We start from the raw sequence: 17,865 nt of genomic DNA, 5'->3' as shown, positions 1-17,865 counted from the left end.
CTCACCACAGCCAATCAGATGCCCGAGATCTCTCGTTCTCTCTGCCTCTAAAAAAGCCATAACAACAGCTTGAACACATCTGTTTTAGAGAATCCAATCAAAATCCTTCATGAATTCCCCAAACCCTCATTTGTTTGTCATTATGTCCAAGCTGATGAACAGGATGGAGGGGGCCTATAAACTCTGCAGGGGTGATGAGCTTCATAGACTGCAGCAGTCATGTTTAATGTAATCAACAGATAAAACTTGGTGCAGTATAAATACAGCAGTCTGACCCTACTATAGTCTACTGAGATTCTGACAGGGAGTGTGGCTCTACCAGAGCGGAGCAGGCTGCAGTGGAGTGTGAGCCCCAGCCTTGCTCCCCTGAAAGCGGGGCAGTGATTCTCTGCAACGCCCCTTGTTCTGCGGGCCTAGAGAGATGCAAAGGCCTCCTGAAAGCCACATTATTCTTTTAAAGCATCCAGCTCTTCTGGAGATGACAGCTTGTTCAGCAGCAGTGGCTCTGCATGGCGGTGGGTGCTCTGCTCGGCGGCCCGGGCCAAAAGTGCTGTTGCAGCGTTATTTGGTGTCCCCACCGGCAGCGCGTTCACATTGAGAAGGGAATGTGAGTGAGTACAACAGTTGTGAGTGGCTCCAGGGTTCACAGGTGGGATTAGTGGAGGGTGAGGGCCTATCACATCATTCAGTATTAATGGAACTGGGCTGTGTGAAATTCTCATTCCACCCACTCTCACTTCCTCTCTTTACATTCTGTCTGTGTCTCTGTCTCTGTGATAAAATATTAGTGAAGAAGCAATGCTACAAAGCTAATTAGGATTTCTGTCAAAAATCTTGAAGTAGTACAGATACTGTGTTTCAGTGAGCATGGGCTCTGGGATGTGGGTATGATGTAAAATGTATGTTTGAATAGTGTTTACTGGTGGTATCTATGTGAGTGAGGGACTATGAAACTGTGACTAGAAAGCCTCAGCTGGCTCCCTGCTTTATATTGCTTTTCAATCAGTCACACTGACAAACAGTTCGATACGCACAAGCACGCACACACTTACGCACACACACACGCACACACATACACACACACACACTGCTTTATAGATCAGAGAAAGGTTACTTGGTGCAGAACTACACAATCACAAACATATCCGTACGTACGCACACTCACAATCACTCTTTTTGGTACTGCTGCGGGCTGCCAGGCTGGTGGTGCTGCCTGATTGGCTGTTGTCCTCCATACTGGGGTCAAAGGCGGGGTTGACGAGGCCGGGATCGTCTGATAGGAGGGCAACAGCAGCAGAGGTGGGGCCATCGCCGGGCAGGGTGGCAACGGTGAGTTCTGACGTGCTGTCAGTGCAGTCACCCTCCTGGGAACGCCGCTTCCTGTCTGCAGACAGGCCATAGTGAGACGCACCTTTACACCTGCAAATCCACACAGGGAGAGAAGGACGATCAGTCAGGAGGACGCACCATAGGCCCAGCTGGATGAGGTGATGCATCAACAACAACATCCCAGCAAGAAAATATGGGATACTAGGACAGTGAGGTGTTTGGAACCTGTGATGGATAGAACCATTATTCTGCTCTCAGTGACTCATCACCAATTACCATGTGTCATGAATTATGATGAGCTGAACACACAACAGCCACTGAATCACGGAGCAGAATGGAGATAGCCATCGGTCAACAATGGCTGACAACATGTCAACACTGTCTGAATCCTCCTGTACCCTCGGTGGATCAGTAGTGACAACTGTTAACAACACAGTCCAGTTAGAGACAATATGGACAGGGATTAAACCAGAGTGGTAAAGGTTAAAGGTCACCACCATCTCAGGAGCAGTAGTTAAAGTGTTGTGACCTCCAACCCATCACCCTCTGGCTGTGTCCATCTCCTCACTTCCACTTCCTGATCCAAGCTGCCCTGAGGCGACATCTATCTGACCTCACGACTGAGGTCATCATCTTGATAAGTGATTCCTCCTCAGGCAACAACATCACACACCCAATACGCAACCTGCTAGTGTATAATTGCATATTGTCTTTCATACGTCCCTGATCATTGTATTTGTATTTAATGGCTGTTCGTCTGTAATAAAAAGTGGTTTGATAATGTCATACTGAGCCACTGAGTCTCTGCTTCTTGTCATCCTTCCTGGCTTCTTTATTTTATTCATTCGGTGTATAATGACATGCATTATGCTGATCTGTGAGTCGCTGTGGATAAGACCAGCTAACAGATTGAATGATGATGTGAGCAAACAAACGTATAGAACAGGTAACAGAAGAGACATCAGGAATACAAAACACCACGCAGGCCTTTAAGTCATATTCTCCCTCATGAAACTAATCGCATTCTCAAACTATTCTTCTTTCCCGTACCGACACCCGACATGCAACACAAACAGAACACTCGAAAGGCACAAACACACAAACACCCACGTGCACATGTACATACACAGGAACGCACACACACACACACACACACACACACACACACACACACACACACACACACACACACACACACACACACACACACACACACACACACACACACACACACACACACACACACACACACACACACACACACACACACACACACACACACACACACACACACACACACAAATCCCCACAATTGAAATCTTCACAAACTGATAATGTTGGGAATGTGTTTGCATATAGACAGCAAATAACTGTCTCTGTGTCTTCCTCTCCCATAGTAAAGGTTTTTGGTTGAAGCTCCAACAACGGAATCTGAAATAACATTGTCCTGTCTCTGCATCTCTGTGGAGCCATAAGAACAAACGTTTACTGTGTTTTTATGGGCTGGATCAGACCCAGTTAGAGCTTCTAATCACACACAGACATACACAGCAAACTGGATCCATTTCTATATACATCCTCATTACAGCAGCAGGTATTATTACTGTATATGGAGGACAGGATGCAATTAAGGCAAAATGGTGGCAGTCAGCCTCATGCTCCATTTGGGAGGATACAAATAGAGGAAATAGCATTAAATGGCGCTGAATAATGGAAGCTCAGAAACAGGCTGTGTGTGTCTGAGGGAGAGAGGCCATTGGCTCTCTGGGGGCTCCAGCGTTTTGTCTCAATCAGAGGTCTGTCTGAGCAGGTCATGCTCTGTGTCCATACATCACAGACAGAGACATTTAATCCTGACCTGGCCTCTATATCTTACTTTTCCAGCCATTGGGCTTGACTCTCACCAGTCAGCTCTAACACTAGGCTGACAGACAGAGTTTGGGGAGCAGTCCATTCAGTTTGGGTGTGGTGACTGACATTCAAAGAAGAGGATGAAGGTTCAGACAGTGGAGCCAAGCAGAGGCCCATTGATCATGATTTGTGGCCCAGTCAGAGCTCTGCTATGCAGGGATACTTGTGGTTACTAACTCCCCCTCCTCCACCTGTGTTCCACCAGGCTGTCAGATGGAGGGAGGCGTGTCTGTGTGTGTGTGTGTGTGTCCGTCCAAGCATGCGTGTGTGTGTCTCTCTCTCTCTCTGCTGGAAACTCACCTTAATTCAGAGTTACTATATTGAATCGCATCAAGCGTGTCGAGTCAGCAATATACCACTTAAGCAAGGGAAGTGTTTGGATAGAAGAACACTATTTCAGTCAACAACATTGAGCCCTAGACCAGTAGAGAGGAGCAGCAGCCTTTCACAACATCCATCACAACATCTACACCAGTAGAGAGGAGCAGCAGCCTTTCACAACATCCATCACAACATCTACACCAGTAGAGAGGAGCAGCAGCCTTTCACAACATCCATCACAACATCTACACCAGTAGAGAGGAGCAGTAGCCTTTCACAACATCCATCACAACATCTACACCAGTAGAGAGGAGCAGCAGCCTTTCACAACATCCATCACAACATCTACACCAGTAGAGAGGAGCAGCAGCCTTTCACAACATCCATCACAACATCTACACCAGTAGAGAGGAGCAGCAGCCTTTCACAACATCCATCACAACATCTACACCAGTAGAAAGGAGCAGCAGCCTTTCACAACATCCATCACAACATCTACACCAGTAGAGAGGAGCAGCAGCCTTTCACAACATCCATCACAACATCTACACCAGTAGAGAGGAGCAGCAGCCTTTCACAACATCCATCACAACATCTACACCAGTAGAGAGGAGCAGGAGTCACTCAACATCCATCACAACATCTACACCAGTAGAGAGGAGCAGCAGCCTTTCACAACATCCATCACAACATCTACACCAGTAGAGAGGAGCAGGAGTCACTCAACATCCATCACAACATCTACACCAGTAGAGAGGAGCAGGAGTCACTCAACATCCATCACAACATCTACACCAGTAGAGAGGAGCAGGAGTCACTCAACATCCATCACAACATTTACACCAGTAGAGAGGAGCAGGAGTCACTCAACATCCATCACAACATCTACACCAGTAGAGAGGAGCAGCAGCCTTTCACAACATCCATCACAACATCTACACCAGTAGAGAGGAGCAGCAGCCTTTCACAACATCCATCACAACATCAACACCAGTAGAGAGGAGCAGGAGTCACTCAACATCCATCACAACATCTACACCAGTAGAGAGGAGCAGCAGTCTTTCACAACATCCATCACAACATCTACACCAGTAGAGAGGAGCAGCAGCCTTTCACAACATCCATCACAACATCTACACCAGTAGAGAGGAGCAGCAGCCTTTCACAACATCCATCACAACATCTACACCAATAGAGAGGAGCAGCAGTCACTCAACATCCATCACAACATCTACACCAGTAGAGAGGAGCAACAGCCTTTCACAACATCCATCACAACATCTACACCAGTAGAGAGGAGCAGCAGCCTTTCACAACATCCATCACAACATCTACACCAGTAGAGAGGAGCAGCAGCCTTTCACAACATCCATCACAACATCTACACCAGTAGAGAGGAGCAGCAGCCTTTCACAACATCCATCACAACATCTACACCAGTAGAGAGGAGCAGCAGTCACTCAACATCCATCACAACATCTACACCAGTAGAGAGGAGCAGTAGCCTTTCACAACATCCATCACAACATCTACACCAGTAGAGAGGAGCAGCAGTCTTTCACAACATCCATCACAACATCTACACCAGTAGAAAGGAGCAGCAGCCTTTCACAACATCCATCACAACATCTACACCAGTAGAAAGGAGCAGCAGTCACTCAACATCCATCACAACATCTACACCAGTAGAGAGGAGCCGCAGTCTTTCACAACATCCATCACAACATCTACACCAGTAGAAAGGAGCAGCAGCCTTTCACAACATCCATCACAACATCTACACCAGTAGAAAGGAGCAGCAGTCACTCAACATCCATCACAACATCTATACCAGTAGAGAGGAGCAGCAGTCTTTCACAACATCCATCACAACATCTACAAAGTAGAGAGGAGCAGCAGTCACTCAACATCCATCACAACATCTACACCAGTAGAGAGGAGCAGTAGCCTTTCACAACATCCATCACAACATCTACACCAGTAGAGAGGAGCAGCAGTCTTTCACAACATCCATCACAACATCTACACCAGTAGAAAGGAGCAGTAGCCTTTCACAACATCCATCACAACATCTACACCAGTAGAGAGGAGCAGCAGTCTTTCACAACATCCATCACAACATCTACACCAGTAGAAAGGAGCAGCAGCCTTTCACAACATCCATCACAACATCTACACCAGTAGAAAGGAGCAGCAGTCACTCAACATCCATCACAACATCTACACCAGTAGAGAGGAGCCGCAGTCTTTCACAACATCCATCACAACATCTACACCAGTAGAAAGGAGCAGCAGCCTTTCACAACATCCATCACAACATCTACACCAGTAGAAAGGAGCAGCAGTCACTCAACATCCATCACAACATCTATACCAGTAGAGAGGAGCAGCAGTCTTTCACAACATCCATCACAACATCTACAAAGTAGAGAGGAGCAGCAGTCACTCAACATCCATCACAACATCTACACCAGTAGAGAGGAGCAGTAGCCTTTCACAACATCCATCACAACATCTACACCAGTAGAGAGGAGCAGCAGTCTTTCACAACATCCATCACAACATCTACACCAGTAGAAAGGAGCAGCAGCCTTTCACAACATCCATCACAACATCTACACCAGTAGAAAGGAGCAGCAGTCACTCAACATCCATCACAACATCTACACCAGTAGAGAGGAGCAGCAGTCTTTCACAACATCCATCACAACATCTACAAAGTAGAGAGGAGCAGCAGTCTTTCACTACATCCATCACAACATCTACACCAGTAGAAAGGAGCAGCAGCCTTTCACAACATCCATCACAACATCTACACCAGAGAAAGGAGCAGCAGTCACTCAACATCCATCACAACATCTATACCAGTAGAGAGGAGCATCAGCCTTTCACAACATCCATCACAACATCTACACCAGTAGAGAGGAGCAGCAGTCACTCAACATCCATCACAACATCTACACCAGTAGAGAGGAGCAGCAGTCACTCAACATCCATCACAACATCTACACCAGTAGAAAGGAGCAGCAGCCTTTCACAACATCCATCACAACATCTACACCAGTAGAAAGGAGCAGCAGTCACTCAACATCCATCACAACATCTACACCAGTAGAGAGGAGCAGGAGTCACTCAACATCCATCACAACATCTACACCAGTAGAGAGGAGCAGCAGCCTTTCACAACATCCATCACAACATCTACACCAGTAGAGAGGAGCAGCAGCCTTTCACAACATCCATCACAACATCTACACCAGTAGAGAGGAGCAGCAGCCTTTCACAACATCCATCACAATATCTACACCAGTAGAGAGGAGCAGCAGTCACTCAACATCCATCACAACATCTACACCAGTAGAGAGGAGCAGCAGTCACTCAACATCCATCACAACATCTACACCAGTAGAAAGGAGCAGCAGCCTTTCACAACATCCATCACAACATCTACACCAGTAGAAAGGAGCAGCAGTCACTCAACATCCATCACAACATCTACACCAGTAGAGAGGAGCAGGAGTCACTCAACATCCATCACAACATCTACACCAGTAGAGAGGAGCAGCAGCCTTTCACAACATCCATCACAACATCTACACCAGTAGAGAGGAGCAGCAGCCTTTCACAACATCCATCACAACATCTACACCAGTAGAGAGGAGCAGCAGTCACTCAACATCCATCACAACATCTACACCAGTAGAGAGGAGCAGCAGTCACTCAACATCCATCACAACATCTACACCAGTAGAAAGGAGCAGCAGCCTTTCACAACATCCATCACAACATCTACACCAGTAGAAAGGAGCAGCAGTCACTCAACATCCATTAGTGTAATTAAAGCTACATGCACATCAGACACAAAATACTGCTGTTACACCAGGATGTTACGTGCACACACAAACACATACAGACACTGCGATACACCTACAGATGGCAAAGCCTGTAGTACAGTACATTGGGCCAAGCTGACAGTAAGCAACTAAATCCTTAGACAACATTTCCTTAATATTATTTCAACTTCGGCAGTGGAAAACCACAGTATACATAACTGTTCAGAGAGGGATGAAGAAGTTCCATTCAGGTATGTAAATCTCAGAGACCACCCAACCAGCAATTTCCTTCTAATCCTGGTGCCATATTTGAATAACCATTAATAAAAACATACATACCATTTGTTCAGGTCTGTCAAAGGCTACTTCTTATGTCTACTGGTGTCCTTGTCTCCCCGTCTCTTTATCTGTCTGTCTCCTGGTCCGTCTCCCTGTCCATCTCCCATCTGTTTGTCTGTCCATCTCCCCTTCTGTCTCCCGTTCCGTCTCCCTGTCCATCTCCCATCTGTTTGTCTGTCCATCTCCCCTTCTGTCTCCCGTTCCGTCTCCCTGTCTGTCCATCTGTTTGTCTGTCCGTCTGTCTGTTCGTCTCCCCGTCTGTCTCCCGGTCTCCCGGTCTCCCTGTCTGCTTGTCTGTCCATCTCAGAGTCTGTCTCCCGGTCCATCTCCCTGTCTGTCCGTCTCCCCGTCGGTGTGTCTGTCCGTCTGACTCCCTGTCTGTCCAACTGTTTTTCTTTCCATCTCCCTGTCCTTCTCCCCGTCTGTTTGTCTCACCGTCTGTTCATCTTTCCGTCTCTGAGTCTGTCTCCTGCTCCATCTCCCTGTCTGTCCATCTCCCTGTCCTTCTCCCCCTCTGTTTGTTTCAACATCTGTCTGTCTGTCCATCTCCCCATCTGTTTGTCTGTCCGTCTCTCCGTCTGTCCGACTGTTCGTCTGTTCGTCTCCCAGTCTGTTTGTTTGTGTGTCTGTTCATCTCCCTGTCTGTCCATCTGTGGGTGTACCTGTCTGTCTTCCTGTCTTCATCCTGCAATGCCCCAGACGAACTTGCTGGGTATGAAATAAGCTGTAGCGTCTGTACCATCAAATTGATTGTATATCCAAATATGATCCAAGTAATAAGCTCACACAAGGTGTGTGACCAGTGCATCACCCAGGTGGTTTGAAAATAACTAGAAGGCATAATCTATTCGAGCGGAAACTCACAGCACAATATGGTCTTCCCCTCAGAGATGACATGCTAGTCATTGTCTCGTGTGTGCCTTGTCATTAAGGGCTTTGGATACCCTTAAATCAAATCCCCTTCCTTCTGGGCATCAAAGGCACAGTTCTGCCGTAGCCACTTAGGCATATCTCCACTGCTGCTAAGAGCTTTAATGGCTGTCTGGAGGAATTAAGGCCACAATCTCTCCAGTCTGAGGCCAGGTACAGGGAACCCAAACAACCATCCCGAAGTCACAGAGGGACAGACAGGACCCCAGAGAGAGGATCCAATGAGCCTACAAAGTGTCCTATGAGTATACAAGCTAACAAAAAGACACATCTCACAAAATTTTCTTCAGAACCAACTACTCTATCTTTTCGTCTGCCCTCCTATCTAATACACAGCCTCCTCCTGTAGTGGAAGTTTTGTTTTTCTGCCCCCTCCTCTCCCCTGTGTGTGTCAGTGAGTGATTTCTGGGGATCATGGAAAACTTTGTGCTTGTACAGCCCGCCTCAGCAGCAGTACACCAGGCTTAGTTGTCCACAGTTTCAGACACAGAGAGACACTTCGACTATCACATAATCTCTCTCAACCGTGTGATCTGGAGAGAGATAGCTAAGGAACAGCAACTCTAACCCATTCCTTATCACTAAAACATTCTCACCAATCCTCCCTTCCTCTCCTTCTTTTCAACCTGCCCTCCTACCCCCTCCCCCTCTAGCACAAAAATAATTACCCATGATGCCGTGGGAGAGGCGGCGGTGGCGATGACGGTGGCGGAAGGGAGAGAGGAGGAAGCGCCCTTGCTGGCTGTGACACAAACAGTCCTGCTCATATGATGTGAAATAAACACCAGCTCACAACTTATCAAAGCCTGTGAGATTCTCCAATCCTCTTTAGGGGTGAGTGGATTATCCTCCCTAACCCAAATACGCTACGTTCTCCTAACTGAGCGCAGCACAGAAACATATCTTCACAGAATACACAGCCAGCACAAATAACCAGGCCACTATTAAAATATAAACTAGATCAGTCAGTCAGGTACGGACACAGGGCTCCCATGAATGGCCTTGACTACCCAGAGTGTGGCCTCAATCCCGTCAGTCAAGGATGGTGCAGTGCTGTGACCTGATCCCTGATGGGTGTATCCACTGAGAGATGGCTACTGAGTTACTGATTGTCCTACAGGAACCAACCCAGTCCCCCGCCGGCCTTTCCCCCCTTCTGGCAGTAGAGAATCTAGCAGTGTTAATCCAGACTACAGGAGTACTGAAGTGCAATCCTCTCCCAGCTCACTACATGACAGCTCAGTTCTTAAAACACATTGGAATATAACTCCTGACATAAGAGTGGCTGAGAGAAAATAAACGTATCTATGCCACTGTGAAAGAGGGGGAATTTTTATGTGAAAGAGAATGTCGTTTGGGACCGACAATTGCTTTGCCCAGGAGGCCTATGTTGGTGGTATCCCATCATTCCTGAGTGTTTCTGTTAATCAACCTTCTTATCTTCTGAACTGAGGGGTATCCTCTTTCTAATCTCTATCTCTGCTTTATCACAAGATCAAACTGGAGCTCATTGCCTTGGCAACATAGCCTGTGGATTAAGAAACTCAAAATCTCACTAATCGTGAGAATAGAAGAGGGGGAAAAAACTCTTCTCCTTCTCCCTCTCTGTGTCTGAGAATGACGAAATTCCTCTGGGCGTCTGCTCCAAAAGTAATTCACTGTCCCAAGGATTAAACTCTTGACAGGAAACTGTCTGCCTGTCTGTGAGAGCTTTTGGCTTGAACACATCACACAGGAACACTCACTTCAAACAGTTTGAAGAAAAAAAACACAGCCGTTCCATTCTTTCCCTCAGGAATCTGTGTGAAAGGAGCACCTAGGCCCTAGTTCCTCTCCTAGAGGATGAGAGAACACAGGAGCACAGGGGAGCACCTGGGGAGCACCTGGGGCATGGACACTCACTCACTCACCCATTCACTCACTCACTCACTCACTCAAAGAAGAAACAAATATTTCAGAATTTAAGCAGGAAAATGATCTTTTACTTTTGAAGAGAGCAAACAACTACATGTTAAACTCAAAACATACTAATTCATGTAAAATAAACCCAGTAAACACCTTGCGGCACTCACACACACACACACACACACACACACACACACACACACACACACACACACACACACACACGCGCGCGCGCACGCGCAACATGGAGAGGGAGATTGTTCATTAATTAAACCCATAGTGACAAAGGCCTGGAGAAAAGGAGAGAACATCTGTGTTCACTGGCTTCTTAATTAGACCAGTTAATCAATTACTAGTAGCTTTCTTTCTTTAGAGCAGACCATATACAATATACAGGGAGATAATTGAAATGTCTTTATTCTTTTGAAACTTTTGTGAGAGTAATGTTTATTGTACATTTTTAAAAATAGTTTATAATTTTTTTCACTTTCTTTGGCAATGTAAACATATGTTCCACAACTCCTGCAGCTCTGTCACACGCTGGGTATGTACATAGTCAATGGCAGGCTTCGAGGGCACTCCTATGGTAGGTACAGATCATCTGTATCATCTCTTGACAGTAGTACTGCAGACTACTTCACCACTGACCTCAACTCAGAGTCTCTCAGAGCGTTCACGGTCAGCCCACTGACACCCCTATCAGATCACAGTCTACTTGAACAGAGCAATACTCAATCATGAGGCATCAAAGCCAAAGGAACTGAGTAATATTAAGAAATGCTATAGATGGAAGGAATGTAGTGTGGAAACAAAACGTTCCACTGTAATAGTGAAGGTGTAAACTTGGCAGTAGAAAATCTTAGCAGTATATTTGACCTCTCAGCTTTCCTATCCCATCTAAAAATGTCAAACAGAAAACCGGAGAAAATTAACAATAATGAAAAATGGTTTGTTGAAGAATGCAAAAACCTAAGAAAGAAATTGAGAAACCTGTCCAACCAAAAACATAGAGACCCGGAAAACCTGAGTCTACGCCTTCACTATGGTGAATCACTAAAACAATACAGAAATACGCTACGGAAAAAGAAGGAACAGCACGTCAGAAATCAGCTCAATGTAACTGCAGAATCTAACCACTTCTGGGAAAATTGGAAAACACTAAACAAACAAAGAGTTATCTATTCAAAATGGAGATGTATTGGTAAACCACTTCTCCAATCTTTATGGCTCTATAACAACAAACAAACAGCAAAAACACATACATGATCAAATGCAAATATTATAATCAACTATTAAAGACTACCCACTGGATTCACCAATTACACTGAATGAACTGCAGGACAAAATACAAACCCTCCAACCCAAAAGGCCTGTGGTGTTGATGGTATCCTCAATGAATGATGAAATAAACAGACAAGAAATTCCAATTGACTATACTTAAACTCTTTAACCTCATCCTTAGCTCTGGCATTTTCCCCAACATTTGGAACCAAGGACTGATCACCACAATCCACAGAAGTGGAGACAAATCTGACCCCAATAACTACTGTGGGATATGCGTCAACAGAAACCTTGGGAAAATCCTCAGAATTATCATTAACAGCAGACTTATACATTTCCTCAGCGAAAACAGAAAACAATGAACTGTCAAATTGGCTTTTTACCAAATTATCGTACGACAAACTGCATATTCACCCTGCACAGCCTAATTTACAAAAAACACACAAAAAACAAAGGCAAAGTCTTCTCATGCTTTGATGATATCAAAAAAGCCTTCGACTCAATTTGGCATGAGGGTCTGCTATACAAATTGCTGGACAGTAGTGTTGGGGGAAAAACATACAACAACATATAATCCATGTACACAAACAACAAGTCTGCAGTTAAAATGGACAAAAAACACATACATTTCTTTCCACAGGGCTGTGGGGTGAGACATGGATGCAGCTTAAGCCCCACACTCTTTAACATCTATATATCAACGAGGGCACTAGAATGGTCTGCAGCACTTGGCTTCACCCTACCAGAATCTGAAGTCAAATGTTTGCTGATGATCTGGTGCTTCTGTCACCAACCAAGGAGGGCCTACAGCATCACTTAGATCTTCTGCCAGACCTGGGCCCTAACAGTAAATCTCAATAAGACCAAAATAATGGTGTTCCAAAAAAGGTCCAGTCGCCAGGATCACAAATACAAATTCCATCTTGACACTGTTGCCCTAGAGCACACAAAAACGATACATACCTTGGCCTAAACATCAGCGCCGCAGGTAACTTCCACAAAGCTGTGAACGATTTGAGAGACAAGGCAAGAAGGACATTCTATGCCATCAAAAGGAACACAAAATTCGACATTAGGATCTGGCTAAAAATACTTGAATCAGTTATAGAACCCATTGCCCTTTATGGTTGTGAGGTCTGGGGTCCGCTCACCAACCAAGAATTCACAAAATGGGACAAACATCAAATTGAGACTGCATACAGAATTCTGCAAAAATATCCTCTGTGAACAACGTAAACACCAAATAATGTATGCAGAGCAGAATTAGGCTGATACCCAACTAATTATCAAAATCCAGAAAAGAGACGTTAAATTCTACAACCACATAAAAGGAAGCGATTCCCAAACCTTCCATAACAAAGCCTTCACCTACAGAGAGATGGCAGATCTGGCTCTCAAGAGAAGACAGGCTAATTGTACACTGCCCACAAAATGAGGTGAAAACTGAGATGCACTTCCTAACCTCCTGCCAAATATATGACCATATTAGAGACACATATTTCATTCAGATTACACAGATCCACATAGAATTTGAAAAACAAACCCAATTTTGATAAACTCCCATATATACTGGGTGAAATACCACAGTGTGCCATCACAGTAACAATATTTGTGACCTGTTGCCACAAGAAAAGGGAAACCAGTGGAGAACAAAAACCATTGTAAATACAACCCATATTCATGTTTATTTATTTAACCATTTGCACATCGTTACAACACTGTATATATACATAATATGACATTTGTAATGTCTTTATTCTTTTGGAGTGTAATGTTTACTTTTCAGTTTTATTTTTTATTTCACTTTTGTTTATTATCTACTTTTTATTATCTACTGGCAATGTTAACATATGTTTCCCATGCCAATAAAGCCCCTTGAATTGAATTGAATTGAGAGAGAGAGGCAGAGAGAGAGAGAGGCAGAGAGAGAGAGGGAGAGAGAGAGAGGCAGAGAGAGAGAGGGAGAGAGAGAGAGAGAGAGAGAGAGAGGGAGAGAGAGAGAGAGAGGCAGAGAGAGAGAGAGAGGGAGAGAGAGAGAGGCAGAGAGAGAGGGAGAGAGAGAGAGGCAGAGAGAGAGAGAGATAAGCAGAGAGAGAGGCAGAGAGAGAGAGAGGCAGAGAGAGAGAGGGAGAGAGAGAGGCAGAGAGAGAGAAGTAGAGAGAGAGGCAGAGAGAGAGAGAAGTAGAGAGAGAGGCAGAGAGAGAGAGGCAGAGAGAGAGAGAGGCAGAGAGAGAGGGAGAGAAAGAGAGGCAGAGTGGGAGGGATGGAGGGAGGGAGGGAGAGAGAGAGGGAGGGAAAGACAGAGTGGGAGGGATGGAGGGAGGGAGGGAGAGAGGGATGGAGGGAAAGACAGAGTGGGAGGGATGGAGGGAGGGAGGGAAGAAAGGAGGAGAGAATTAATGATGAACTGAAAGAACATTCATCAGTAGGTGTGCTGGTGTGTTGATTGGATTCTACTGCTTTTGCTCAGAAGAAATGTCAGCTCTATGATGAAGCGTCAGCTGAAATCCTCAATGACTGAATAGGGTTGAATCTCAGCTATAGGGTGTGACTTAACAACAAAACCTGTCAGGCCCGAGACGAACACGTGCAGGGCCCATATCATAGACACCCACAAACACAAAAACAGGTGGCTCCGCTGTGCTGGCAACCGTAAGTCTGGCTGATCTCATTTGGCAGGGTTGGTTTACCAACCCTTTGGGTGGCAGGTAGCCTAGTGGTTAAGAGCGTTGGGCCAGAAACCAAAAAGTCACTGGTTCGAATCCTCAAGCCAACTATTTGAAAAATCTGTTGACGTGAGCAAGGCACTTAACCCTAATTGCTTCTGTAAATTTCTCTGGATAAGAGCATCCACTAAAAGAGGTAAATGTAACAGTCTAAAATAAAACACCCCATCAGGGACACGGCCCAACCTTGAGTCAATGAGGTCATCAGCCTCAGCTTTTAATCAGGATTTTTCCCCAATCAATATCCCATCATCAGCCAAATCCATGACCTCACATGACCAGCCAGGAACGCCGTATATGCACTAGTCATTTTTATTAGTGTGGCATTTCAAACAACAGTTTACCTCTCTGTACTCCTCTGTCCCTCATCTCCTTTACCTCCATCCTGTGCTATCTTTTGTACTCTCTCCATCCATCCTTTCTGCTCTCCCCTCCTCTCTCTCTCCCTCCAACTTGTAACTCTCTTTCTGTCAGAGGAGAACAGCACAGCGAGTACAGAGCTGATTTATTCTCTCCTCGGCTTGGGAGAGTAGCTGGCTCTGAGCTCGCTACAATAACAGTGATTTCTCTATACATAAAGACTTTGCTGTAGGAGCACAGCACAATAGTGCATACGGTATCTAATGGTATCTTTCATGCAAATTCTGGAAATTGTCAGTGCTTCAATGTAAGTCTATAAGGCCCAAACCATGGCAGCTAAGAATGACTGCAGTGGGAATTGTGCTTGTATCATTCTTTCCAGGACTGTGAGAGTATTTTATGTGTTTGAGAGACACACTAAGGGTTATTAGGTACAGTATGTGGAGGTTTTTGTAAGTGTGTATGTGTGTGCACGTGTGTGAGCGTGAGAACCTTTCATGTTAAAAGGCAATCAAGGACAGCCTCCAGAGGACCTGTGTGTGAATAATACAGTATCTTCTATTCACTGTGCCTTTAGAGGCCTGTGTGTGGATAATACAGTATTTTCTATTCACTGTGCCTCCAGAGGACCTGTGTGTGAATAATACAGTATATTCTATTCACTGTGCCTTTAGAGGCCTGCATGTAGATAATACAGTATCTTCTATTCACTGTGCCTTTAGAGACCTGTGTGTGGATAATACAGTATATTCTATTCACTGTGCCTTTAGAGGCCTGTGTGTGGATAATACAGTATCTTCTATTCACTGTGCCTTTAGAGGCCTGTGTGTGGATAATACAGTATATTCTATTCACTGTGCCTTTAGAGGCCTGTGTGTGGATAATACAGTATCTTCTATTCACTGTGCCTTTAGAGGCCTGTGTGTGGATGATACAGTATCTTCTATTCACTGTGCCTTTAGAGGCCTGTGTGTGGATAATACAGTATCTTCTATTCACTGTGCCTTTAGAGGCCTGCGTGTGGGTGTGGCTGTATAGTTATATGTACCTGAGTGTGCTAATAGATGTATATCTGTTCTAACCTCTGTATTGCATTTCATTAAAGTGGTTAGCTTACTTTTCCCTAACATGCTACTAATATAGTGCCAGAGTAGCCTAGAGTGCAAAACATTTAACTTATCTGGCATTCTGTCAGAATGTGCAATATTTTGTGTGTATGTGTTTGTGTCATGGGTAAAGAACAACACCCCAATATCACCCCCTGTCAAAGCATCCCTTTCTGCTAGTATCTCACAGTTCTGGAGGTGCCACTCTGCATGCCTCTGCTCTCTATGGTCTCATTTTTCACATGGTCAGGGAGCGGGCGGGTGGGCCTTGTTGCCGTGGGACACGTGCCTCCACCAGTCTTTCCAGCCCCCGTGGAAACAAGGTCACCACGGAAACTATCCCTGCAGCGCCTTACCATAGTTCCGCTGGGCCCCGTTTGTTCCCACTATGTGCCACAGTCTCTGGATAACGTGTAGCCTGGGGTGTGGCCAGGGGCGTGGCCAGTGGCGTGGCACAAGGCAGCCAAGGCATCACATCACTGACATGACAGATTAGACTAGATTAGATTAGCTTCTGCTTTCCTCTCATCTCCTCTCCTCCCTCTCGCCTCTGTCTCACTCTCTCTCCCTTTCTCTCTCTGTCTCTGAGATAGCTGTGCTCCACTGCAGTCTCTTTCTCTCTTAAGTGTGTCCTAAACCAATCATATTGTTTAAGGCAAGCCAGCCCAGGCCCCAGAAATGAAGACAGATTCATAATTAACGCTCTATAGCACTGCAATGTGATTATCAGGGGAGTAGAGGGCATGTGTGCTGGGGGAGAGGTGAGACGTGTGTGTGTGTGGCAGTGCGTGTGTGTGTGTTATCGAAGAAATTGAGTGGATTTTGTATATGTTTGCAATCACTGGTCAGAATGGTCTCCAATGAGAAAGTCATTTGCGTGTCCAGTTGGACAAGATTTAGTCTGTTGTCCTGATTTAATCATAACCTCTATACCCTCCTCTGCTCCGCTCCTCTGACTCCAGCCTGACAGATGCGCTGAGACAGGGAGAGCCGCCTGACTGCAGAAAAAGGATTCATACTCAATACAAACAAAAGTTTAATTAGTGAAGCCAGCCCTCCACCTAGCCGCGAGGCTGAGATGGGCCTGGGCTGGGATGGTAGTCAGGGTACGGTATGTCTTTCACTGGGGATGGGATGGACCTGGAATAAACAAACACCTCTTATCGTTCAGATCTCCTGCTCTGTAGCCGGGAGGCGGGCTAATCCTGTTAGGATGTGTCCGTGCGGAAGGCTCTGGGAGCACTGGGAGTACGCCGCAGCTCTCTCCACGTCAAGCTTTAGAGGAGATCAAACACCTTGGAGATTCAGGTTGAAAGGACGGAAGCTAAACCAATCATAGTGTTTAAGGCAAGCCAGCCCAGGCCCCAGAAATGAAGACGGATTCATAATTAACGCTCTATAGCACTGCAATGTGATTATCAGGGGAGTAGAGGGCATGTGTGCTGGGGGAGGGGTGAGACGTGTGTGTGTGGCAGTGCGTGTGTGTGTTATGGAAAAATAGAGTGGATTATGTATATGTTTGCAAAAGGGGTGGTAAGTGGACGCAGCGTTCCTGTCTTTTGTGTGATTTCTTTGTGTTGTGAGCATTTCTGCGGGTGTGTATAGTATGTACAGGGACACATGGAGAGAAACGTCATATATAGTAGGTGCTCTTGTGTGTGTGCCAGTGCTGCGTTTCAATTGGTGCTGACAGAGGGCAATGGTGGTAACTTTATTAAAGATTTCAATTCTCTCTCTCTCTCTCTCTCTCCACCTCTCTCTCTCTCTCTCTCTATACAATACATTACAATTTCAATATAATTTCTCTCATAGAATAAAATCACT

General features: G+C 45.5%; 1 protein-coding gene across 5 annotated transcripts in view; it reads right to left on the bottom strand.

Moving 5' to 3' along the window:
- The window catches only part of LOC109902717 (E3 ubiquitin-protein ligase LNX-like), an 88,314-nt gene that overhangs the window by 29,077 nt on the left and 41,372 nt on the right, over window positions 1-17,865 (bottom strand). For 3 of the 5 annotated variants that reach the window (XM_031785820.1, XM_031785819.1, XM_031785821.1), the window contains one exon: window positions 1,160-1,419. In XM_031785820.1, the coding sequence (XP_031641680.1) occupies window positions 1,160-1,419 (260 nt within the window). The remainder of the gene's footprint in view (window positions 1-1,159; window positions 1,420-17,865) is intronic. The other 2 variants (XM_020499312.2, XM_020499313.2) reach the window with 1 other exon arrangement.

The sequence above is a fragment of the Oncorhynchus kisutch genome, linkage group LG13 (genome assembly GCF_002021735.2).
Source record: "Oncorhynchus kisutch isolate 150728-3 linkage group LG13, Okis_V2, whole genome shotgun sequence".
NCBI classification, from domain to species: Eukaryota; Metazoa; Chordata; class Actinopteri; order Salmoniformes; family Salmonidae; genus Oncorhynchus; species Oncorhynchus kisutch.
The sequence above is the reverse complement of the archived record's forward strand: the minus strand, read 5'-3'. Positions and strand labels throughout refer to the sequence as shown.